At 40.4% G+C, this 20,378-nt stretch overlaps 2 protein-coding genes and 1 long non-coding RNA gene across 12 annotated transcripts in view; 1 reads left to right on the forward strand and 2 right to left on the reverse strand.

Moving 5' to 3' along the window:
• Nucleotides 1–1,359, reverse strand: part of DNM1L (dynamin 1 like) — a 43,197-nt gene extending 41,838 nt beyond the window's left edge. For 3 of the 4 annotated variants that reach the window (XM_068190869.1, XM_068190870.1, XM_068190868.1), the window contains exon 1: nucleotides 1,124–1,359. In XM_068190869.1, the coding sequence (XP_068046970.1) occupies nucleotides 1,124–1,225 (102 nt within the window). In that variant the 5' untranslated portion in view covers nucleotides 1,226–1,359. The remainder of the gene's footprint in view (nucleotides 1–1,123) is intronic. The other variant, XM_068190871.1, reaches the window with a different exon arrangement.
• The window catches only part of LOC137474375 (uncharacterized), a 330,950-nt gene extending 316,532 nt beyond the window's left edge, over nucleotides 1–14,418 (forward strand). Inside the window, exon 2 of the long non-coding RNA XR_010999322.1 lies at nucleotides 14,038–14,418. This is a non-coding gene — a long non-coding RNA (uncharacterized lncRNA). The remainder of the gene's footprint in view (nucleotides 1–14,037) is intronic.
• Nucleotides 14,419–15,773: 1,355 nt separating this feature from the next.
• The window catches only part of FGD4 (FYVE, RhoGEF and PH domain containing 4), a 98,350-nt gene continuing 93,745 nt past the window's right edge, over nucleotides 15,774–20,378 (reverse strand). For all 7 annotated transcript variants that reach the window (XM_068190857.1, XM_068190859.1, XM_068190862.1 and 4 more), the window contains exons 15-17: nucleotides 18,292–18,432; nucleotides 17,014–17,154; nucleotides 15,774–16,835 (exon numbers count right to left, since the gene is read on the reverse strand). In XM_068190857.1, the coding sequence (XP_068046958.1) occupies nucleotides 16,578–16,835; nucleotides 17,014–17,154; nucleotides 18,292–18,432 (540 nt within the window). In that variant the 3' untranslated portion in view covers nucleotides 15,774–16,577. The remainder of the gene's footprint in view (nucleotides 16,836–17,013; nucleotides 17,155–18,291; nucleotides 18,433–20,378) is intronic.

Genomic DNA, 20,378 nt, shown 5'->3' on the forward strand with positions numbered 1-20,378 from the left:
GGCTACAGCACTGAATAGATATTGATACTGATGGGGAGACTACTGAAGGCAAACATGTCAATACTGTTTTAACTCTCAGTATTTACTTATGGAAAGTATTTATACCTAGGAAAAGATAAGTAGGATAGAGCTGTTTAAAAGTACTTTTGAAACTAGAAAAAATACTTTTTTAATCTTACATAGAAAAATGCCATTGCATTTACACATACAGCTGGTGTTTTAAGCTATCAATTAAAATCGTGAGTACAGAGTACTTGGTATTGAAGTCTTAGATGAGCAAGCTACTGTCAAGGAGCACAGCACATTCAATCCATATTTAAATTTCACAGAAACAAAACGAGAGATCCATTAGCTTCCAGTCTTAGCTTCATCTACTCCCTTGTGACTGCTGCAGTTCTGGTCAGGCATGTTCAGCTGCCAAAAGTTCTGCTGAAGAGCAGCATCCCATTTGAAGAGATAGGAGAGGGTCTGAGCTATCTTCGAGCCCAGGAGCACGACCAGGCTCACACGCACGTGTTGGCGACTGTTGCAGCCAACAGTCGCTGGCCTCGCCTCTCACTTCACTCCCCATCACCAGCTAAGACAAAGAGTCCAAACGGCACAAGAACTCGGGGGCAGGGACAACCATCCAGCCCGCAAGATGCCGTCCCGCTACCACATCCCTTCTGTTCGGCCCTGGCTGCACAGCCGCTGTCGAAGAAGGGAAGCCACGGCCGAGTAGCGATGGCGGTCACGCTGACGGCACCGCGGCGGCTGCCGCTCCCCGGGACCCCTGACATCCCCGCTGTGCGGGCCGGAGCCACGGGACACCGGGGCACCGGCCCTCCCGCAGCCCTGCGGAGCTCCTGGGCCGCTCGAACCGCTCCGGAGAAGCGCCCAAGGGCGGGCGGGCGGCGCACGAGGCGCTCCCGGCGCAGCCGGGGCTGAGGCAGCGGAGCCGCCGAGGGCGTGCGGGGGGAACGCGGGCACCGAGGGCGCCCCGCCCGCCCTCGCCTGCCGCGTCCCCCCGTGCCCTTGGCGGAGGCAGCCGCGGCTCTGCAGCGGCGGAAGCGCGACGGACACCCCGACCTTGCCCTCGGGGCGGGGAACGCCCGCGCCCCCGGCCCGGCGCGGCCCGCCTCACCTGCGTGCCCACCACCACGATCTGCGGCAGCTGGATGATGTCGGCCCCCACCGTGTTGAACACGTCCTGCAGCTTGTTGATGACGGGGATCAGCGCCTCCATAGCGGCGGGCGAAGGGACGGGGCGGGCGAGGCGTCGGCGGTCGATGGACGCGACGGGCACCGGCGGCTCCCTCAGCCGCCCCCTGCGCCTGCCGCCATCGGCGCCGGCCCCCGCGCACGGCCCGGCCCCCGGCAGCCTCTGCGTGCCCGCCGCGCGCACCGGCGCCGCCGCCGGGCACCATGGGAGTTGTAGGCCGTGGGGGCGGCGGGGCTTGCCGGGCCGCGCCCTGCTCGGACAGCGCCGCGGCCGCCGGCGTTCGAGGGGCGCAGCGGGATCGCTGAGGTCTTGAATCACACGTCATGGCCAGGTTCTATTACACAGAATCAGCGAGGCTGGAAAAGGCCTGTGGGATACTTGGGTCCAGCCTGTGATTGAACAGCCGCGTGTCAGCTGGACCAAGGCACTGAGTGCCACTTCCAGTCCTTCCTTAAACACCTCCAGAGATGGTGACTCCAGCACCTCCCTGGGCAGCCCTTTCCAATGCCCAGTCACTCTTTCTGTGAAGAAATTCTTCCTAATGTCCAACATGAACCTCCCCCGGCACAGTTAGGACAATGTGCTCTTGTCCTGTCGCTGACACCGGGGCAAAGGCCGGAGTCCCCAGGTGGCTGCAGCCTCCTCTCCACGAGCTGTAGAGAGCCATGAGGTCCCCCCGAGCCTCCTCTTCTCCAGTGTGAAAAACGCCAATCACTTGTTTTAAAATTTTAAAAGTTTAATAGTAATAAAATGGTTATAAAAATAGAGTAATAAGAATTTAGACAGAGGACTATAAAGGATAATAAAAAGCAAAGTATTATGAACGTTCAGATGCTTTCCTCTTGAAAGCATGGCTCGCTGACAAAGGATTAACCCTTAAAAGCAGTAGCCTGTTGCATATTCATATCTCATACATGATGCATACATTATTTTCAAACAAAGGGTGTTCTCTGGTCATCGTCAACTTCTTCCCCTTAATCCTGGTGGCTCCTTAAAGACGGAGAGGAGGTGGAAGGATGTTTGTCTTTTCTGATAAGGAGGCAGTAACTCTTAGGTGTCTTGTTGCTGTTATCTCTGCGTGAAGAATTTCTTTATTATCTCATCCCTTTCTTGAGCTAGTTAAAAAATATCTTACATCGCAGACTTTCTATTATAACATTATGTTACAACCTAAAACTATTTCTACCACACTACTTAAAAAGGATTAATACAGTACTACAAAATAACTTTCCAACATAACACATAGAGTATTCAACTTAATATTTGCGAAGAGCCAATCATTTAATGTGCATTTTTCACATCCAGGCTGAACACCCCCAGCTCCCTCAGCTGCTCCTCACAGGACTTGTGCTCCAGAGCCTTGCCCAGCTCTGTTGCCCTCTCCAGGCCCTCTCCAGCAGGGGCCACAGGGATCCCATGTAGGGCAGGCTGGCCTCCTTCCGCCCAGAGGTATCAGCGAGGAAAGGTGCTGAGTGGCAAAGTGCCAGAGCTTGGCAGCATCTGCTGTCACAAAGTCAGCAGAGCAGGAAAGTGAAGCTGCTGGGGCAGGGAAGAGGCATAATGGAGGTCATTTCTGGGGGAAGAACAGAACTGGAGATCTGCTCCTCCGAAGTGCACAGTGAAAGGAATATTCTTTCATTTCTGTTCACATAGTGAGAATTGCAATGGACACACGTGGTACAGATATATTTATTCTGTTTGCTTTCTTATGGATGATTTTTGTTTTGCTCTGAGGTTCTTGGATAATCATCTGAAATTCTTAGATGTGTAATTATAGGTTTGGTTGAGGTGTCTTAGGAAGTGGGGAACTGTGAGATCTAATAATCAGCTGTGTTATAAAAAGAGATAGAATGAAACCAGAGGATGACTTGTGATGAGAGATCACAACAAATAAGCCGTCTCATTTTCAAATGTCTTTCCTTTGAGTGCATTTTCTGAAAGATAAATTATGAATATGCTGGCACTGAGTTAATATGGACTTTGTTCTTTCTTGTAAGCAACAGAGTAAAAAGGCTTCTGAAAGTTTTAAGTTTTGGATGACATTAGAATTCTTATTCTTGTTCTATACAAATTAGTCTTTTCCAGTCTTCACATCTTGAAACACCCAAATGTCAATGGAAGGAACAAGGATATGTGTTCTTACTTGTATATCTTTTCAACAAAGTTTCTCATTCTTGGCCAAGCAATTTCACACTGTTTGTCAGAGGAATAATACTTTGTGATAAAAGCATAAAGATGGCTAAGCAAATTGAAACACTCCAAAATTCAATGTATTCAGCACAGAGAGAAGCAGTAAATGCATGTAAAATTTTGGGAAGAAGGTCCTGAATGACTGGTGAGGGCTTCCTGTCATACAAACATTATCCAGTGATTTCACCCATTAGCTCCCAGCATCCCGCAGCCGATGACTCCCAGAGATCATTAACAACAAAAAGTCATTTGGCATCCACCTCTCCAGCTTCCAGGACAAAAGGAAGTGTTTTCCTGACACAGCAAATAATCTTTTTAAAAGGTTTGCTTTTCCCTGTCAAGGCTGATCTCCTCTCCTTCCTTGAGTCTCTGGAAGGAAAAAAAAAGAAGAAAAAAATGGGAAGGGAAGGGAAGGGAAGGGAAAGGAAGGGAAGGGAAGGGAAGGGAAGGGAAGGGAAGGGAAGGGAAGGGAAGGGAAGGGAAGGGAAGGGAAGGGAAGGGAAGGGAAGGGAAGGGAAGGGAAGGGAAGGGAAGGGAAGGGAAGGGAAGGGAAGGGAAGGGAAGGGAAGGGAAGGGAAGGGAAGGGAAGGGAAGGGAAGGGAAGGGAAGGGAAGGGAAGGGAAGGGAAGGGAAGGGAAGGGAAGGGAAGGGAAGGGAAGGGAAGGGAAGGGAAGGGAAGGGAAGGGAAGGGAAGGGAAGGGAAGGGAAGGGAAGGGAGCATCCCAGTTGCACAGGACAAGAAGCTGCTGGCTCCCAATGAAGTGGTTAACACCAGCTTATTTCTCTATGCAAATCTCTTTTCTCCTACCACTTTTATTTTGCTATATGATTTCATGGACATCCCTGTGAAATGGACAAAGTGAAACCTGGTTTATGTCTTAATTTAGACCAGAAGTGGGACATCTCAGCAAGAATGTAAAACTGGAAGAGGGTCAGAGAGGGACAACAAGGGTGATGAAAGGAGTGGAACAGCTTCTATATCAAGACCGACTATGAAAGCCAGGAGCCTTCACTCTACAAAAGAAATGGCACAGGGTAGCAAGGAGCAGAGGTCTGTGTAATCATTAGCAACCTGGAGTGGGTGAAAGAGGATCAGGTTTCTTTACTCTCCCTTCCAATAGAGACATTTTGGGAACATCTAATGAACGTAAGAGCCAGCTCAGAGCAAGACAAAGACAGTAGCCCCTTGCAGGAGCTTTGGTGACATTTTGAGCTCCTTGCCAAAGGATGCTGTAGACATTAAAACTTTAAATTGGTTCAGATGTTGCATGGATTAGTTGAAGAAGGAGAAATGCATTGCATGTATAGAAACAGCCCTGAAGGGATCAAATCTAGCTGGGGCTGTTTCTGAGCTGGCAATGTTTAGGAGCTGGGAGAGCAGCATGCAGAAACACTGCGTGTGCTTGCCCGTTAGCCTGTCCCGCTATGGCTATTCTTAGAATTTTATCAGTGTAATATTTCAAGGAGCACACAGAGGAAATATCAGTTGCTGAACCAAGCTGAGACAAGCCAGCATGCCCAACAGAGATGTTGAAAGGCCTGTCAAGGGCTGGATGCACCAATGGAGAAGCACAGTGGAGACGGACGAAGTGAATTAAGGAAGAAATGCAAGAAAGAAGTACTAAAGAAGATAAAAAGCTAAGAAGCATCAGAATGCTATGTTTAACACATTTTACATTTCTAGCTAAAAAGTCAGAGCCAGAAATACCTCTGCTATGGAGTTTCATGGCCTGCACCAACAGTTACCTCAGTCTTGTTGAGGACTGTGCCAAAGCAATAAATATTTTAACAAGCAACGGTTGTCTGTAGCTTTAACTCTAAATTTCCATGGCTGACTTACATTGTACTGAGCAAGAAACTCAAAGATCTGATAAAGAAAATAGTAGTCAGACTGGTTATTGAAGTTAATTGACATGAGGACACAGGAACTGCTGCACCAAATGTGACCTGATATCAGTCTACTTCAGGACCTCATCTAAGACCTTCCAGCATCAGCCCTCTGGGGAAAATATAAAAATGCAGTAATAAGATCATTCCAAAACTGTATGTTAAATTATTTTGATATTGCTGAAGATCTGAAGTAGACAGTTCAATATTTCTTCCACGTTACTGCAAACTAGATTGCTTTATTTAACATATAATAGTGTTTTGCCCCATCACACTAAATTCTTGGCTCCAATGACAACCTCTGGTGGTAAATGTCATTATCTAATTATATATAATGCAAAAATTCAATTTGATATGAGTTTTGTATTTGTCATCTTCTAATTTCCATATAAGCCTCATTGGTTTTAAGTTTGACATCAGGAGAACATTTCCAGACTTTCTTCTCCATGATATGAATTTCTTTTTAATTTTGTATCATCATTTGCTTCCATTTTTCTTAGACAGATGAGTCTTTTATATTGGCATACTGACAGTAATGACAAGTCACTTGCCGTTTAGTTCGTTTATGCCAGACAAGGAAACCACAAACTAGCACCTCAGCAAAGTATTTTTCCTGACATCCTCTTTTGTCTAGAGAACTATTACTGAAATATATCAAGTATGTAATGTAGCATTTGTGCCTCATGCATTCATACTGCTTTATGCTGCAAAAACACCATTAGCAAAATACTTCTATAAATTATTCCTTACTGATATCACCTTTTGGAACCATGCAGCACAGCAATTATATGGGTCTGGCAGAGATCAGATTTTATGTCAGGTCAAATAGAATGGTGTTTCTGTATTCTCCAGAGCAACCTTGTCACAGATGTTAACTGTAACAGTTCCTTACACCAGGCACCACTGGAAGATGAGATAAATTCCTGAAATCCCTTGATAGAATGACCCTTTGTTTGGCTGCTCTACACAGATTTGCCAGGCTGAGAGATTCTAAGTCTTGCTCTTTTTTTTCTTTTCCAGAAGCAACAGAAGTCAGAGTGAAAAATCCATATTTCAGGAATTCTGCTGAGTTGGCAAAGCAAGCTCTCTTACGTGCTTCAGCTGGCTGTAAGAAATCATAGTGCTGATAGGAATTCCTGAGTGTGGGGAACATGTTACCTGTGCTGACACCCAGTCTCTGACAAAACAAACTTATCCCAGGGCAGGGATGCAACTTTGCTGGACAACATGAACTAAAAAACAGAGAATTCCTCTCATTTTCTTAATCTGAACACTGGGAAATTACTTATGAAATTCCTCTGGCTATTTGAGGTGTCAGACAACTTCTGGTAAACGTTGCTTCTGAAACTTAAAGCAGGTTTCAAGTTGATGGAGGGGAGAGCAGAGGTCAAGAGCCACAAGGCAAGGACAGCAGTTGAACCTCATAAATCAGTAACAAAGCTCAAGCACTTTGGTATTTGGAAGACATCAGCTTTTCTCACAGGGCGAATAAAGATAAAAACTCAGGTTGGAGATGAAAGTAATCTCTTGTATCCTTGTGGATTCCTGTACAGCAGTGCTCCCTCCTTGCTGCAACTGGGGTGGTCACTTGAAATAACAAACACAATACTTAAGCAGTTGCTTCAGTAAAATATTTTCAGCACCCCAATGGTTTGCAGTTCAAATTTCAGGTGAAGACTCTTTATGTTAAAGGACCGAGGTTTTGGGAATAAAGACAATAACCTCCTGTCTACTATCAAGTAAATAGCTTTAATTGCTAAACAAAATGCACATATAGCATTCAAGTGAAGCAACATAAACAGAAAAAATCTTACCCCAACCAAACCTTACCTCAACCAAAACTTGCTGGTGTTCAGGAGGAATTGAGCTTGTATCTTCTACTTCTGGATCTAGTAATTAAAGAAGACCATCTCCTATAGTCTTTGTAAGGTAAAATAGTATGCCAAGAGGAGCATTTTTTATTTTTATGATACATTTTCTTGTGCATGCTGCTTATGATTGGCACAATTTGAAGCTGGCAATGCAACAATTGAACATATGTGATTTACAACATCACAGCCTGTCCATAAGAGTAATGATAGCAGACACTTCATGTCTCACCTGCCATGCTTTGCTTTGCACTGCAGATTGGTCTTGAGGCATAGGGATGCAGGTCTTTCCATGTGAAACACAACTGTAAGATGCACTTCAGCAACTAAAGGGCATTCAGTTCATAGGGCCAACTTAGTGCTAGTCTGAGATCAACTTCCTAAATACAACATAGATAAGGTGGCAAGCCTTTTGCAAATGCTGTGTCCCAGAACCTCGGGCTGTAAGATTTGGACTTACTTGGTGAGAAATACTCAAGACAAAACAGGTAAGGCAGGTAGTTCTACATGCCAGGCAGTACATCAAAAGAGAAGTACAATGAAATTCTATCTTCTTCCATCACAGGGTCATTAATTTAATTTCACACTGAGAGAAGGATCCCCTATTCAGTAGCAGTCAGTGTCTAAATCCCATTTCCCCAGAGCAGGAATTTCCCCTTACCTAGAGTTTGGAAAAGTGAGTCAGGCATACGATGTTTAAACGTTCAAAAGAGAGCACAAACCTCCAGCCTTGTTTCCACACACAAGCTCACAGAATCAAGGTACAAGTTCAGTGTCCAGTGAACCCAAGAGAAAGTTCATTTCCACATTCTCCACGCAAGGGTGCTGTGACTACCTTATTCCCAGAGAGGAGTAGGAAGGGGCAGAAGAGAACAGGAGGCAACTAGAGGCCAAAGAGAGAGTACTCCCAGGTTCTGCTCCTAAAACAATCTCCATTTCTTTAGGCATGTTATTTTAATGTGTTTTTTTGCACGTGTTATTTTGATGTAACAAATGCATAAATCAAATCCAGAAACCTCTGGAATCTGTCAGTTAAATAAGGTAGTATTCAGTAAAATTAGTATGAAGATGTTTTAGGATCCGGAACTTCATCTCACCCTAGATTCCCAGTTAAGGATCTGTTCCATAAGGAAATGCTTCTGACAGCAGTAATTTCATTCATTTAGCAAAGAAAAAAAAATCAAATGTGGCAGTTGAAAGTATTAATGAATTTTCTTGGTAAGATCCTGATGGTTGAAGGCCATGTCAACTCTGACGGGGGCAGGCAGCACATCCTGCTCATGACACAAGAGCTTTGTGCTTTTGAGACAGAAACAGCACCATGCAGCACAGACATGGTGTTCCTCAAGGAACCAAACACAAGAATTGGGCCTGGTGAGGCTAAATATTGCCATGGCGGCCTGGTGCACAGGGCCAAGAAGGCAGGGAGTGAGCAGCTCCCAAGCAAAATGGTCACAATCATAAGGATCCCTCTGCCTGTCCATTAGAGACACCACAGGACCCTCCAGAGCAATTTATTTAGAGCAAACCAGCTCCAAATACTGTTTGCCAAAGGCTGGTCTGCCACTTCTCTCATGTCAGGAAGTTCTTGCAATGCCAAGAACAATTCTGTGGTAATGAGGCAGTGTTAGTCAGGCTTTTCGGGAAAGCCAGAGGAGGCAACGCCTACCACTTCCTCACCAACTTGATGGGCACTGGACAATTTGCTGCCACTTAGAAATATCAATGCTTATTAACCCTGCTGATGTAAAAGAATTAAGTAGGACCTGTGGCGCTCCATTTCCTGTAGTTTGAGTTTTATAATTGTGTTCTCTTATTAAAGCACATTTTAAGGGTAAATGCTATTGTTTTTGTCTCCATGCAGAAGGCATTGCATTGTGCTTAATGGGGAAAATGAGGTTTGGAACAGAGTTAACCACAGTACAAAAAAAAAAAAAATCAGAAAAATCAGTAAGTTAGATAAACACAAAGGGAAGCATTAGTCTCTGTGGTTAATCAGTGCTTATTTCAAATACTGATTTATTTACGGTGTGTGCAAAGAGAAGAAGATGTAGAAATGAAACAAAAATTATTGTATACAATTCTTTCCAATCAGGAACTACCAAGTACTACAGTAACTTTTCCTCTGTTTTGTGTTTCTGTGTTTTCTGCAACACTGTGGCCACCTGCAGAAGAATACCAAGAATAAATCAGATACAATCAAAATGGGTTTAATGTGTGCAGACGATGGAAATCAGAGGCAACTGCAACCAGTTTTAGTCTGTTAAAGGACACATCCAGCTAATTACCTGATCATTTTTGCTTTGCAGCACCACTTTAGTTCAGTGCATGAGATCATGCTGATCATTTAGTATTGAGTAATACTCAGAAAGATTTGGGGCTCTGCTGAACAATTTCCTTTATTTTTGCACTTTTCTATGGGGATGGTGGTACAGAAATCCATAAAGCACTCATATAACATCCTGGTCACATTGCCATTACAGAAATTTTGACACATTGCCATTACAGAAATATGGACTAAATTGTGCAGATATTATATATCTTTCCCACCTAGGATGCCATAGCACTAAATACACCCTTTATAAACTCAGAATACATCTTTCACCAACTTAGCAGTACTTGTGAGTAACCAGCACTTCAGCAAATTAAATACCAGTGTTCCAAAACTGGTCCTCACAATCACACAAAACAAGAAATACTGCTTAAAGATTTTATCAGCAAAATGGGTAGGTAGACAAAAAAAAAAAAAAAAAAAAAGAGTCAACCAGCAATACTTATTTAATGATGCTTTTATTTTACAGGATACAAATTTCTGTTCTTTTTAAGTACTCAACATGAATTAAAGTGCTTAATTTTTACAATTCTCCACCCACTTTAGGATCAAATATACATATATTACAGAAAATATGTACAATATCTTAAGCTTTTTACATTCATATATTTCTTAATCATAAAAATGATGACTTACATTTGCACAACTTACAATGGCATTTGTATTTCACCTTTTTAATATTATTCGCTTTATTGCAAAACCAAAACAAATTTACAATTCTTCCAATTATTATTTTTTTTAAGAAATCTTTTTGCAATTAAAATCAGAAATGCTTCCATAATGAAGGGAAATTAACATGTATAGCCTGTAATTCTGATGTCAAACATTACAGCAGGTACAGCTCCCACTAAAATTACTTTATTAATTTGCCTTAAGGGCTGCAGAATAGAAAATACACTGATAGAAAAAAATAATATTTCTATTGCAAACTGTTCTCTACACGCAACAAATTTGACTTAAAAATACCAGGGCACATAGATGCAAAAATGCTTTGACATAGTTCCCTCTTTTCTGAATGTTTCCACCATGAATACTTAATGACTGTATGACTCTAGAGTCTTAACGACTCTACTCTCTATAAACAGAAGTAGGATTGTGTTATGCAGAGGCTGAAAACATGTTTTATTCAAAGAAATCTGCTTGAGGATTTTGAGAATAAAACACATTCTACATTCACTTGTGCAAGGAAGAGGAAGGGGTGAAACAAAATGCCATAGTTTATTCTGGGAAGAAATTTAATCACAGGGTTTCAAAGGAAGATGATTGAAATCCTCACTGGAATGAGCATGTTTGTGGGGGCCTCTGTGTTTGTTTTTATAGGCTGAAATAGTAAACATGCCACAACAGCAGATCTACCTCCATCTTTTTCTGGAAAGCATACTCAACATGGTCATTATACATTCTATTTTGAATGCAGCACAGTGTATTTTTTTGATTGTAAAATACTGCTTGAAAACAAGTCATCTGAATAATAGTCTCAAATATATAAATACACATATATACATATACACATACATATGTATATGTGCGTATACACACACATATATAATCATTAAATTAATGTTATTATCTGTTAAAGGAAAAGGATTTAGGAAACAATCTGACTAGCAGATTAAAACTCCTATCTGAGGAACATACTACAGTCCCATGGGTCAGAACCAGCTAGATAAATTCCTCACACCAACAGGGTCACGGACTACAGCAAAAAACATTTACCCCATGTATTTAATTTCAGATTTCAAATAACAGTACACCACAGAGACTAAGAATGATTCCCATTCCACCAATGGATTTACCTTAAAGGTAGTCAGTTCTGCCAGAAAGTTACTTCTCTCCAGGCATTTACTTCTGGATATATATTTCCAGTTGTTTGCATTCACCCCTACATCCATTACCTCCACCTGAGCTCTGTGAGTCCAAGTGAGACCTGCTATCTCAGCAGCTCCCTAACTGGTGGAATTTTCATCTTCCACAAGTGTATAATGTAAGGCAGATTCTTTGTGAATTTAAATCACTGAAGGTATGATAGCTCCAGCAGGCCCATGGTAGTTTATACCAGCTATATGGAGAAAGACCTTTTCTTATTGCTTAGGATTATTTCTACATGGAATGTTTATTTCTTTCCAGAAAGACTTTCCTTCAGTATAAGAAATAACTACCCTTTCTTAATTTTATTTAATCTTTCCTTGAAATGAAAAGCTGATGACTTTTTATACTAGCTATGTGGTGAGGAACCCAAACAACCTGTCAAGTGTTTCCACATCTTTCCCACTTGTTTTGATATATGTACTATTTTTCCTTCTGACTCCACTTGGAAGACTCTGGAGCATACTTCTATAATCTCACCTAAATTTTACTTAGGTGGTAGTGTATTTACTCTATATTTAATCAGTGCCTTGCCTTCATCCATAACTTAAAAACATGAGCAATAAAAATCTTCTTTTTTATGAAAGACGGAATTTTTGAGGGGATTTATAAAGCACTTTGAGATGGTTTTGCATAAAAAGGTGCTACTGTATATACATGCAATTAAAGTGGTTTAATATTCTACTCCAAATAGAAGAGAATGTTTTGTACTCTTAATATCTATTTTGCACATATAAGTTAAATACATTTTGAAATAAACTAAACTACTTGGCATAAAGGGATTTGAAAATACTATATAATACAGGTCTTATAGCAGCTCTTCAACCAAGCAGGAGTACCTGATACCAAAAAAGAATTTTTAGAGGGTCTGGAGGAATGGTGCAGACATGCAGATATCATGACACACTATTTTCCCATAGTAGGGGGAAAAAATAAGTAATTTCAAAAAATATATGGCTATGATCCAAAAATATGAATGATAAATTTAAGTCTTGTTCTGGTTGAACACAGATAAAACCACTAAAATAACTTTTGATCTGCTTTAAATCACACAGAAGATTGATCACTTTTAAAGTGGGAAACAAGCATTACTTGAACACAAGAGTTGCAAAACTTAAATAATTCAGAAGAGCCATTCACATGCATTCATGCATTATGAATGAGTGCTTAGTTACAGTTTATTCCTTGCAAACAGAGCTTTATGCTCTCAAATTTAATGCATTTTTTCTTTTCCTTGAAGAATTTGAGAATTTATTTCAAATGGGAACAGCTTCCACCCTGTTAGAATGATGGTTTTAATTTCACCGCTTTCATCATAGTTCTTAAGCCACAGCAGCTACAGCTTTGTATTTGTTCCTCTGCAGACATAATTTACAATTTAAAGTTAAAGTTTAGGATGCTTTGGGATGCCTAAAGTTAAAGCTAGGAGGGCTTGTCTGTGGAGAATGGAGACAACAGGGTGGTTAAATTTAGAAGCAATTTCTCCATCTTCTGATGTCCTTTAATATTGGTAATACACACTTTTCCCATAAAACACACACAGAACCATGTATTTGAGTGCCAAGGCATTCTGACTCAGAAGAGAACAATTCTGACCAAGCAATTGATTATGAGAACATGAAATGGGTTTCACTAGGGTAAATAAAATATCCTGTGCTGTATAAAATTTAATGGCTGAGAACAAATGTGAGGCTAACATCCAAACAAACAACTCCCAGTGCTAGCTTCATTTCAAACTGCTTCAAGTGCAAGGCTTCATCTGGGAGATGCTGCCATTCAAGTAGCTCCAACTGCTCAATACCACTATAACAACAAGGCAGCAAAGAAACTGCTGTTTCTAATCACTCATCTGGAATGGGGCTTCCCTCCTGGCTCAGAATGAGATTTGCAGGAGGAAACAGAATGTACTCCACAGCACCAAGCTGGGTAGGATGCTGGCCTGCTGGAGGGCAGGAAGGCTCTGCAGTGAGATCCAGACAGGCTGGATCAATGGGTCAAGCCAGCTCTAAGAGGTTCAACAAGGCCAAGCGCTGGGTCCTGCACTTGGGTCACAACAGCCCCAGCGGCACTACAGGCTTGGGGAAGAAAGGCTGGAAAGCTGCCTGGTGGAAAAGGACCTGGGGGTGCTGGTTTGGCAGCAGCTGAACAAGACCCAGCATGTGCCCAGGTGGGCAAGAAGGCCAAGGGTGCCCTGGCCTGTACCAGCAGGACCAGAGCAGGGATTGTCCCCTGTACTTGGCACAGGCGAGGCTGTGCCTCAAAAGCCATGTCCAGTTCTGGGACATGAAAGACAGGATAAGAAGGACATGGAAGTGCTGGAGTGGGCCCAGAGAAAGGCAACAGAGCTGGTGAAGGGTCTGGAGCACAAGTCCTGTGAGAGGTGGCTGAGGGAGCTGGGGGTGTTCAGCCTGGAGAAAAGAAGGCTCAGGAGGGACCTTATCACTCTCCACAACTCCCTGAAAGGAGATGATGGCAAGGAAGGGATTGGTCTCTTCTCCCAAGAAACAAGCAACAGCACAAGAGGAAATGGCCTCAAGTTGCACCGGGGGAGTTTTAGATTGGATTTCAGAAAATATTTTGTCACCAACACAGAGGTCAAGCATTGGAACAGGCTGCCTAGGGAAAGGGTTGAGTTGCCATCCCTGAAGGTATTTAAAAGGTGTGTAGATGTGGCACACAGCGACATGGTTTAGTGGTGGGCTTGGCAGTGCTGGGCAATGGTTGGGCTCAGTGATCTTAGAGGGCTTTTCCAACACAAAAGACTCTACAGTCATATCATCACATTTTCACTATAGCTCAGTCCTTCCTACCTGAGAACTCCTTTAAAGCAACTTCTTCCTTTACACTCAACATCTTGACCATGGGAAACTGTTTTTACACATTGGGATGTGGGAAGACAACTCTCCATATCCCACAATTGCACTTGAGGCTCTTGTAGAAGATACCCACTCTTGGGAGATGGCCGTGAAGGAAAGATAGCCACCAAGAGTTCTGCTTGCTTACCTGAATGTTCGCCCATCCCTTGCCAAGGTATATGTAAGATTACATGTATTAGCTAGGGAAATCTTGTATTACCTTGGCAAAAATCTGATGGTATTCACCAATGTGAATCAAAACAGGCTTGAGCTGCCCATTGCTAAAGGTAAACACAGCTGCCAGTAGAAGTAACTTAAAATCACTAAGAGAGTTACAGAAGAGCTTGCACATTGGATAAAAGCAATACTAAGGTTATTTCCAGAAGAATCTGGACACAGGGAGCACCGAAGGAAGAGAATTCAGAACGGACATGCACCAAGTCAGCTGGAGAGTTAGTACTCTACCATACCGTGTCCTGATCATTATTAACACTGGTGTAAAGCTGTGGAAACTAAAGGATATAGTAGATCCTGGATCTGTGCAGGTGAGAGCAAAATCCGTCCCACTAACATTAAGATACATGACGTTCTTGTGAAGGAATGATGGACACTGCACGCTCATGTGTGCTTGACACTACAAACAGATATTAATCCCTTGCTAAATGCAAAATGAGTTGGTTTTTTTTTTTCCCTATAGTGTTGCAGAAAGAGTAAAGCAGGAGTAGGAGTTCAGTGGATAGTTTGTTTGGCAAACTCATGATAAAAACCCAAAAATTTAAATCTGTCATGTTGCTAACAAAATTGAACCTGAGCTCTTCAGCTTGACACGATTTAAAATACAGATTGCAGATTTATTGAGAAGTAAGACTTCTGAATGTCCTTATGACAAGCTGATAGTAGAAGTTACATATTTTCCTTCCTTAAAGGGTTTAAAAAATGAAAGACAGCAATGATTTTAATTTATAGTCAATCACTACCTCTGAGTTTGCCATATTTCATTCAAGGATATTACAGTAAAAATTTTATGGAGGTCATTTGCCTCTATGTATAAAAACTCTAATAGGAATGGAAGTTCATAAGGAACTTAATATTGTGAAGCCAGTGAGTCCTTATACCCAGAAGCAGAAAACAAATAATGTTAGTTCATAAAATTTCAGATTTGCAAGCTCAGACTTCATACTAAATTTTTATAAATCAGATTCCACTTTAAAACAAGACTCCTCAAAGATTGTTGTCATAAATAAGCATTACAATACCTAATATTCTACAAAAATTTAAAAACTTACGTTTAAAATGTTCTTTTGCTCCAATAACCATAATAGCAAAAATACACATTCCCAGAAGGTTACTAGAATCTGTTGCTTTTCTCAAACCACATACTGCATTTGAGCAACAAACTACTGCACTCTTAAAAGCTAACAGTGATAGGAGACTGAAGAAAAGAGACTACTTGTTTAAACACAACTGGAACTCATTTATCCATTGCATGCCACTTACATTGCTGTTAATTTTTTGATGCATAAAAATATCAAGATCATTAAGTGTCAGCTATTAAAACAAATCACTGAACAGTATTTTTCAATTTAGGACTGTGTTTAATTTCAAATAGAAAACATGCTTTTTTTAAAATAAATTATTCACTAATAAGAACCCAGAATCATGAAATCAAAGCAATAATCAAGTATTGTACATTTCTAATACTGTACATATATTATATATATTTTTCTCATATTTTAGGTATTTATTTCTACATTGAAAATCATTAGATTGTTTCCTTGATAAATTGAAATCTTAAAAGCCAATATACCTGTGAAAGCAATTTGCATTACTTTAATTAAAAAGATACAAGTGAATACAACATATGTACAGAACTGTGGAAATCAATCTATAAACTACATACATTAAAACAATCTGTCCCTGCATATTTAAGTACAGATCTATTTTGGCAATGTGGAGGTATATCTTTTATCCTGTTGCAAGTCCTAACATGTAAGTAGGAAGCTTCAAATATTTGCATTCTTAATGAAAGTAGCAAATGTTAACTGAAGAGCAACTGGATTAAAAAAAAATGCATTACAACAAACGAGTAGTACAGTAAAGTTAGTAAGTATTTTTAATAGCATTCACATTTTTTTAAAAAGTCTCTGAAATGGACCTGTACATCACTTTTATTGACAGAACATAAATATAAGAAAAAGATCCCTAAAAAGACCAGAATTTTTTCCCAAACATAAAGTGCCAAGATGTGTATGGTAGTAAGAAGTTTTTTTTCTTTTTTTTTTTCTTTTTTTTTCCTTGATTGAGCAAAGAAAGGTTAACACAATGGCTAACCACAATTTCAACTGAAACCTTTTAAAAATGCCAAGTGTTCTTAAGCTTCAGCTTTCAGATCTTTTAGAAGATTCAGGCTGCTCTTCTAAATTCATTTGCAGTTCATTTTGACATTCTGGTGTCTCACCTTTGACAGCTAAATGGATAACTTTCAGCCACTTCTGTTTCAGTTCCTCGTTGTCTGCAGCAAAGCTGTGCACAGACTTGGACTGGGTCAGTTTGAAGCTGTGGGGGAGGTCAGCACTTTTTGGAGTGTCATCCACTGTGTAGCCCAGAAGAGGAATTGTAGCCAGAGCTTTCACATCCTAAGAAGAAGTTGTTCTTTATTAAGAACAGACAAGTAATCTACCCATTACTTCTCATTTGCTGGACAGTTTGGTGAAAACATTTGGATCTTTCCTCATTCCCAAGTTATTTGCTGTCTCTTCTTCAAATCCCAGTGACAGTAATTACTAAAATCTTTCCCATTTCCCCTGTACATACCTGTGGAGCACCATACATGTAGAGCACGAGAGCCTCCTGTTTGGGTATGACACACCATGCCTTCTGCCAGGGCTTGGACTTCTCCATGTACTGAAGAAAGCTACATATGACACTATTTCCAGAGACTTCTGCAGATTCAATCTAGGAGATAGTAGAAAGCATAAAAAGGAAATTAAACTTTCCTTCAATAAAGACTAAAAACAGAAAGAACAGAAAATCAGGAAAATTATCACCATTCACGCCAACTCTTGGATAGCATTTGCAAAAAGGCTTCAGGAAATACCCAAGAAAGATCAAGAAGGACTGGATTTATGGAGAATATATGTATAATAAACACATACAATCACAACACATATTCCCTTAGCATGTGTAATCTGTTCCTTTTTTCATCAGTAATTTTGGATTATAGACTTCTATATCACTCCAATTTTTATTTTATCCACCACAGCAGCCTTTCTCTGTATTTGAGCATCTACAACAATGTCTGATTTCCAAAATAACACCATGTTAGGCACTGAAGTGCCACTAACTATCCAACATGACAACTTATCTACTTTGGCAGTCAAAATATTACGACAGAATCAAATTCAAACACATTTCTAAGAAAAACATAAGCATTCAAGCACTAGTCCTAGAGAAAAGATTAGATTAGTTGCTTAAAATGTGTAGCCAGAGTAAAATGCTACTCAAGCTAAATAGTGAACCTGAGATGATAAGAAAGAACACAAAAATGATTCCGTGTTAAAATTTCCATTGACCTTGACTTTTCAGATGCCAAAAGCTGAGGGCAACCTGACAACTTAAAGGTCCATTTTATGCACTGATCAAAACAGTATCTTACTACTCAAATTCTGAAGGAAGAGCAAAATTCTCCCCCATTCTCCTCATTTCCATCCCTAGTTCTTTCAGTCTGGGTATACATTTTCAAAAACCAACTGGTAGCGGTGGGGTTTGTTGCAATGAAAGCTTAAGTGCAGAAGAAGAAAACTGAAAATTTGTAAGGGAAGGTTAAATTTTGTCACAGGAGATGATGTAACTGAAAGAAGCAAACAAGTTATAAGTTTTATAATTCCCTTAAAAATGTAAAGTTGCAAGAAACAAAGCAATTTTGCAAAGGTGAGTGCTGGAAACCAAAATCTATGGAATGACATGAAATTGATCCACATACTTTTTAGTTCTCAAAGAGAAAATAAACTCTGCAAGAATGCTACCATTTTTCACCTACTGATGAACCAAAATGATTGCAGCTATACATATATAGTATTTTGAATTACATACCTCCAAGATGCCCTTCCTCTTCTTTTCTTCACTGTCTGTACAACCAATTATAACATGATAGCAATCCTTACAGACTTTGTTCAATTTATTGCCATCATATTCAAGATGTGCTTTGTAATCAGAACATTTCCAGCAAACCACCTTAGAAAAATAGAATACATAAAATATTTAAGTATTTATAGAAGATAATTAAAATATAAATAAAAATTAGTATTATGCTATTTTGTAGTGTATTTTTTATTATACAGAACAAGAAAGATGTGTTTATAATATCTCAGCAATAACTTACTTGAAAATAATGGTTTCCCAAATTGGTGCCACTACTTCTTAACTAGAAGTGCTTCTTCCTATTTACCTGGTGGAAATTTTGTACTTTGCATAAAATCACATTTGGCTTTTAATTATATCTGTAGTTTCAAGTTTGGTATAGAATCAGAATATTGCACAAGCCATGTTGGCAGTTTCTTTATAAGCCAGTCTGAAAAGGTACATTTACTACCTGGTTTTCTATGTAACCAAAATGAGGTTATGTGAATGAATAAAACCTACAATTGAGATGAACTTTTAATTATAAAAGTCTGATAAAATCAGAAGTAGCTACTTTTTTAATTTGCTAAGAAATATTAGCGTGTTTAAATGTATATATGCCTATACATATAAAATGTACAATTTAAAAATCAAATAATAAATGCACAGAATAAATAAGCCAATATCCACTGATTTTTCATTATTTTTCTTTTCAGTATATATGTAACTAAAATGCAAGAGAGATATCAGAGTTTTTTCATTAGAAATGTTTTTCCACAGAATTCTTCTCTCCCATGAAAAAAGAGGCCCTGAATAAAAATTATGAGTGAAGTTATTTAAAGAAAGAAAGGTAGATAAATGGACTTGAACCATTGACACATCTGAACAAAACTTTATTGTGGACCAAGGCTTTGCAGTGCTAATCTAGATCACCCCCTTCAGCTTGTAGGTCTAGACAATACTAGTTGAGTATTCCAAATCAGTCACTTCTGGAAAGCCATCATTGCTAGCCCAAATTAACTCCCATGAAAAAAATCTTCTGAAATTAAAGCACAAGGAGATGTGATAGAACTATAACAGAGGGAAGTGGTTACGAGTCTAAATAAAAAGGGAAATAAAAAAGGGAGAAATAAAAATTCTGTTAACATTAACAGAATTTTAAGACAAAGATCTGGGGAAAATCCCTCTATGACAACTATAAAACCTATAATTTAGAGCTTCTGAAAACGTTTCTAGTGTTCTGCCAAGCACAAAAGCAGCGTTATGAATGCAGCAAGTCCTCATCCCACTTAAAAATATTACAAAGAAATCAGACAAGACACCCTGTACCACAAACATTAAATCTGAGCTTGTAGTACCATCTGGTGGAGACAGGCAGAGCTGCTGGGTGGCAAGAGAAGAAAGCACAGTATGTTTGCTCTTCTTTTGTTAACTTCTGGAAACTCACAAGTCATACTACCACTGTCTGAGGGTTGCTTTCAAGCTAGTTATATTACTGCAGCATCCTGCATGGAAAGCAGCAGCCATACTCTCTCCCCACCCTCATATTCTCTCCTTCCCAGATGCTTTGCACATATTCACACACACTGAACCCAGCTGGGAGCTGCTCCAAGTTAACCTAATGAAGACCTGCAGGGTTTTACAGTCTTTTGGTGGAGTCAGCCAGTGCTGTCTGAAATAATGCTGGATTATGCCACCTTAATACGGTCTTGAAATTATTCATATTAGTAGAGGTCTCTCAAAACTAACAATATAATGAAATAATGTGGAATTATGCCATGTTAATATGGTCTTGAAACTCTTCATATTAGTAGAGGTCTCTTAAAACTAACAATATACTGTGTGCAGGGCCTTGGGACATTGTATACAAATGTATGCTGCTCCAAATGACTTCCAAATTCACCATGCCAGCTAAAGCAGGCAGAGGGTCCTTGGTGGCATGCAGAGCTGCTTCTTTCAGCTACAAGTGCAGCAGCAGACTCCAGAGCACTGGAACAGGCTGCCCAGGGAAGCTGTGGATGCCCCATCTCTGGAGGGGTTCAAAGCCAGGTTGGACGTGA

This window comes from Anomalospiza imberbis, chromosome 5, assembly GCF_031753505.1.
Source record: "Anomalospiza imberbis isolate Cuckoo-Finch-1a 21T00152 chromosome 5, ASM3175350v1, whole genome shotgun sequence".
In the NCBI taxonomy this organism is placed as follows: domain Eukaryota; kingdom Metazoa; phylum Chordata; class Aves; order Passeriformes; family Viduidae; genus Anomalospiza; species Anomalospiza imberbis.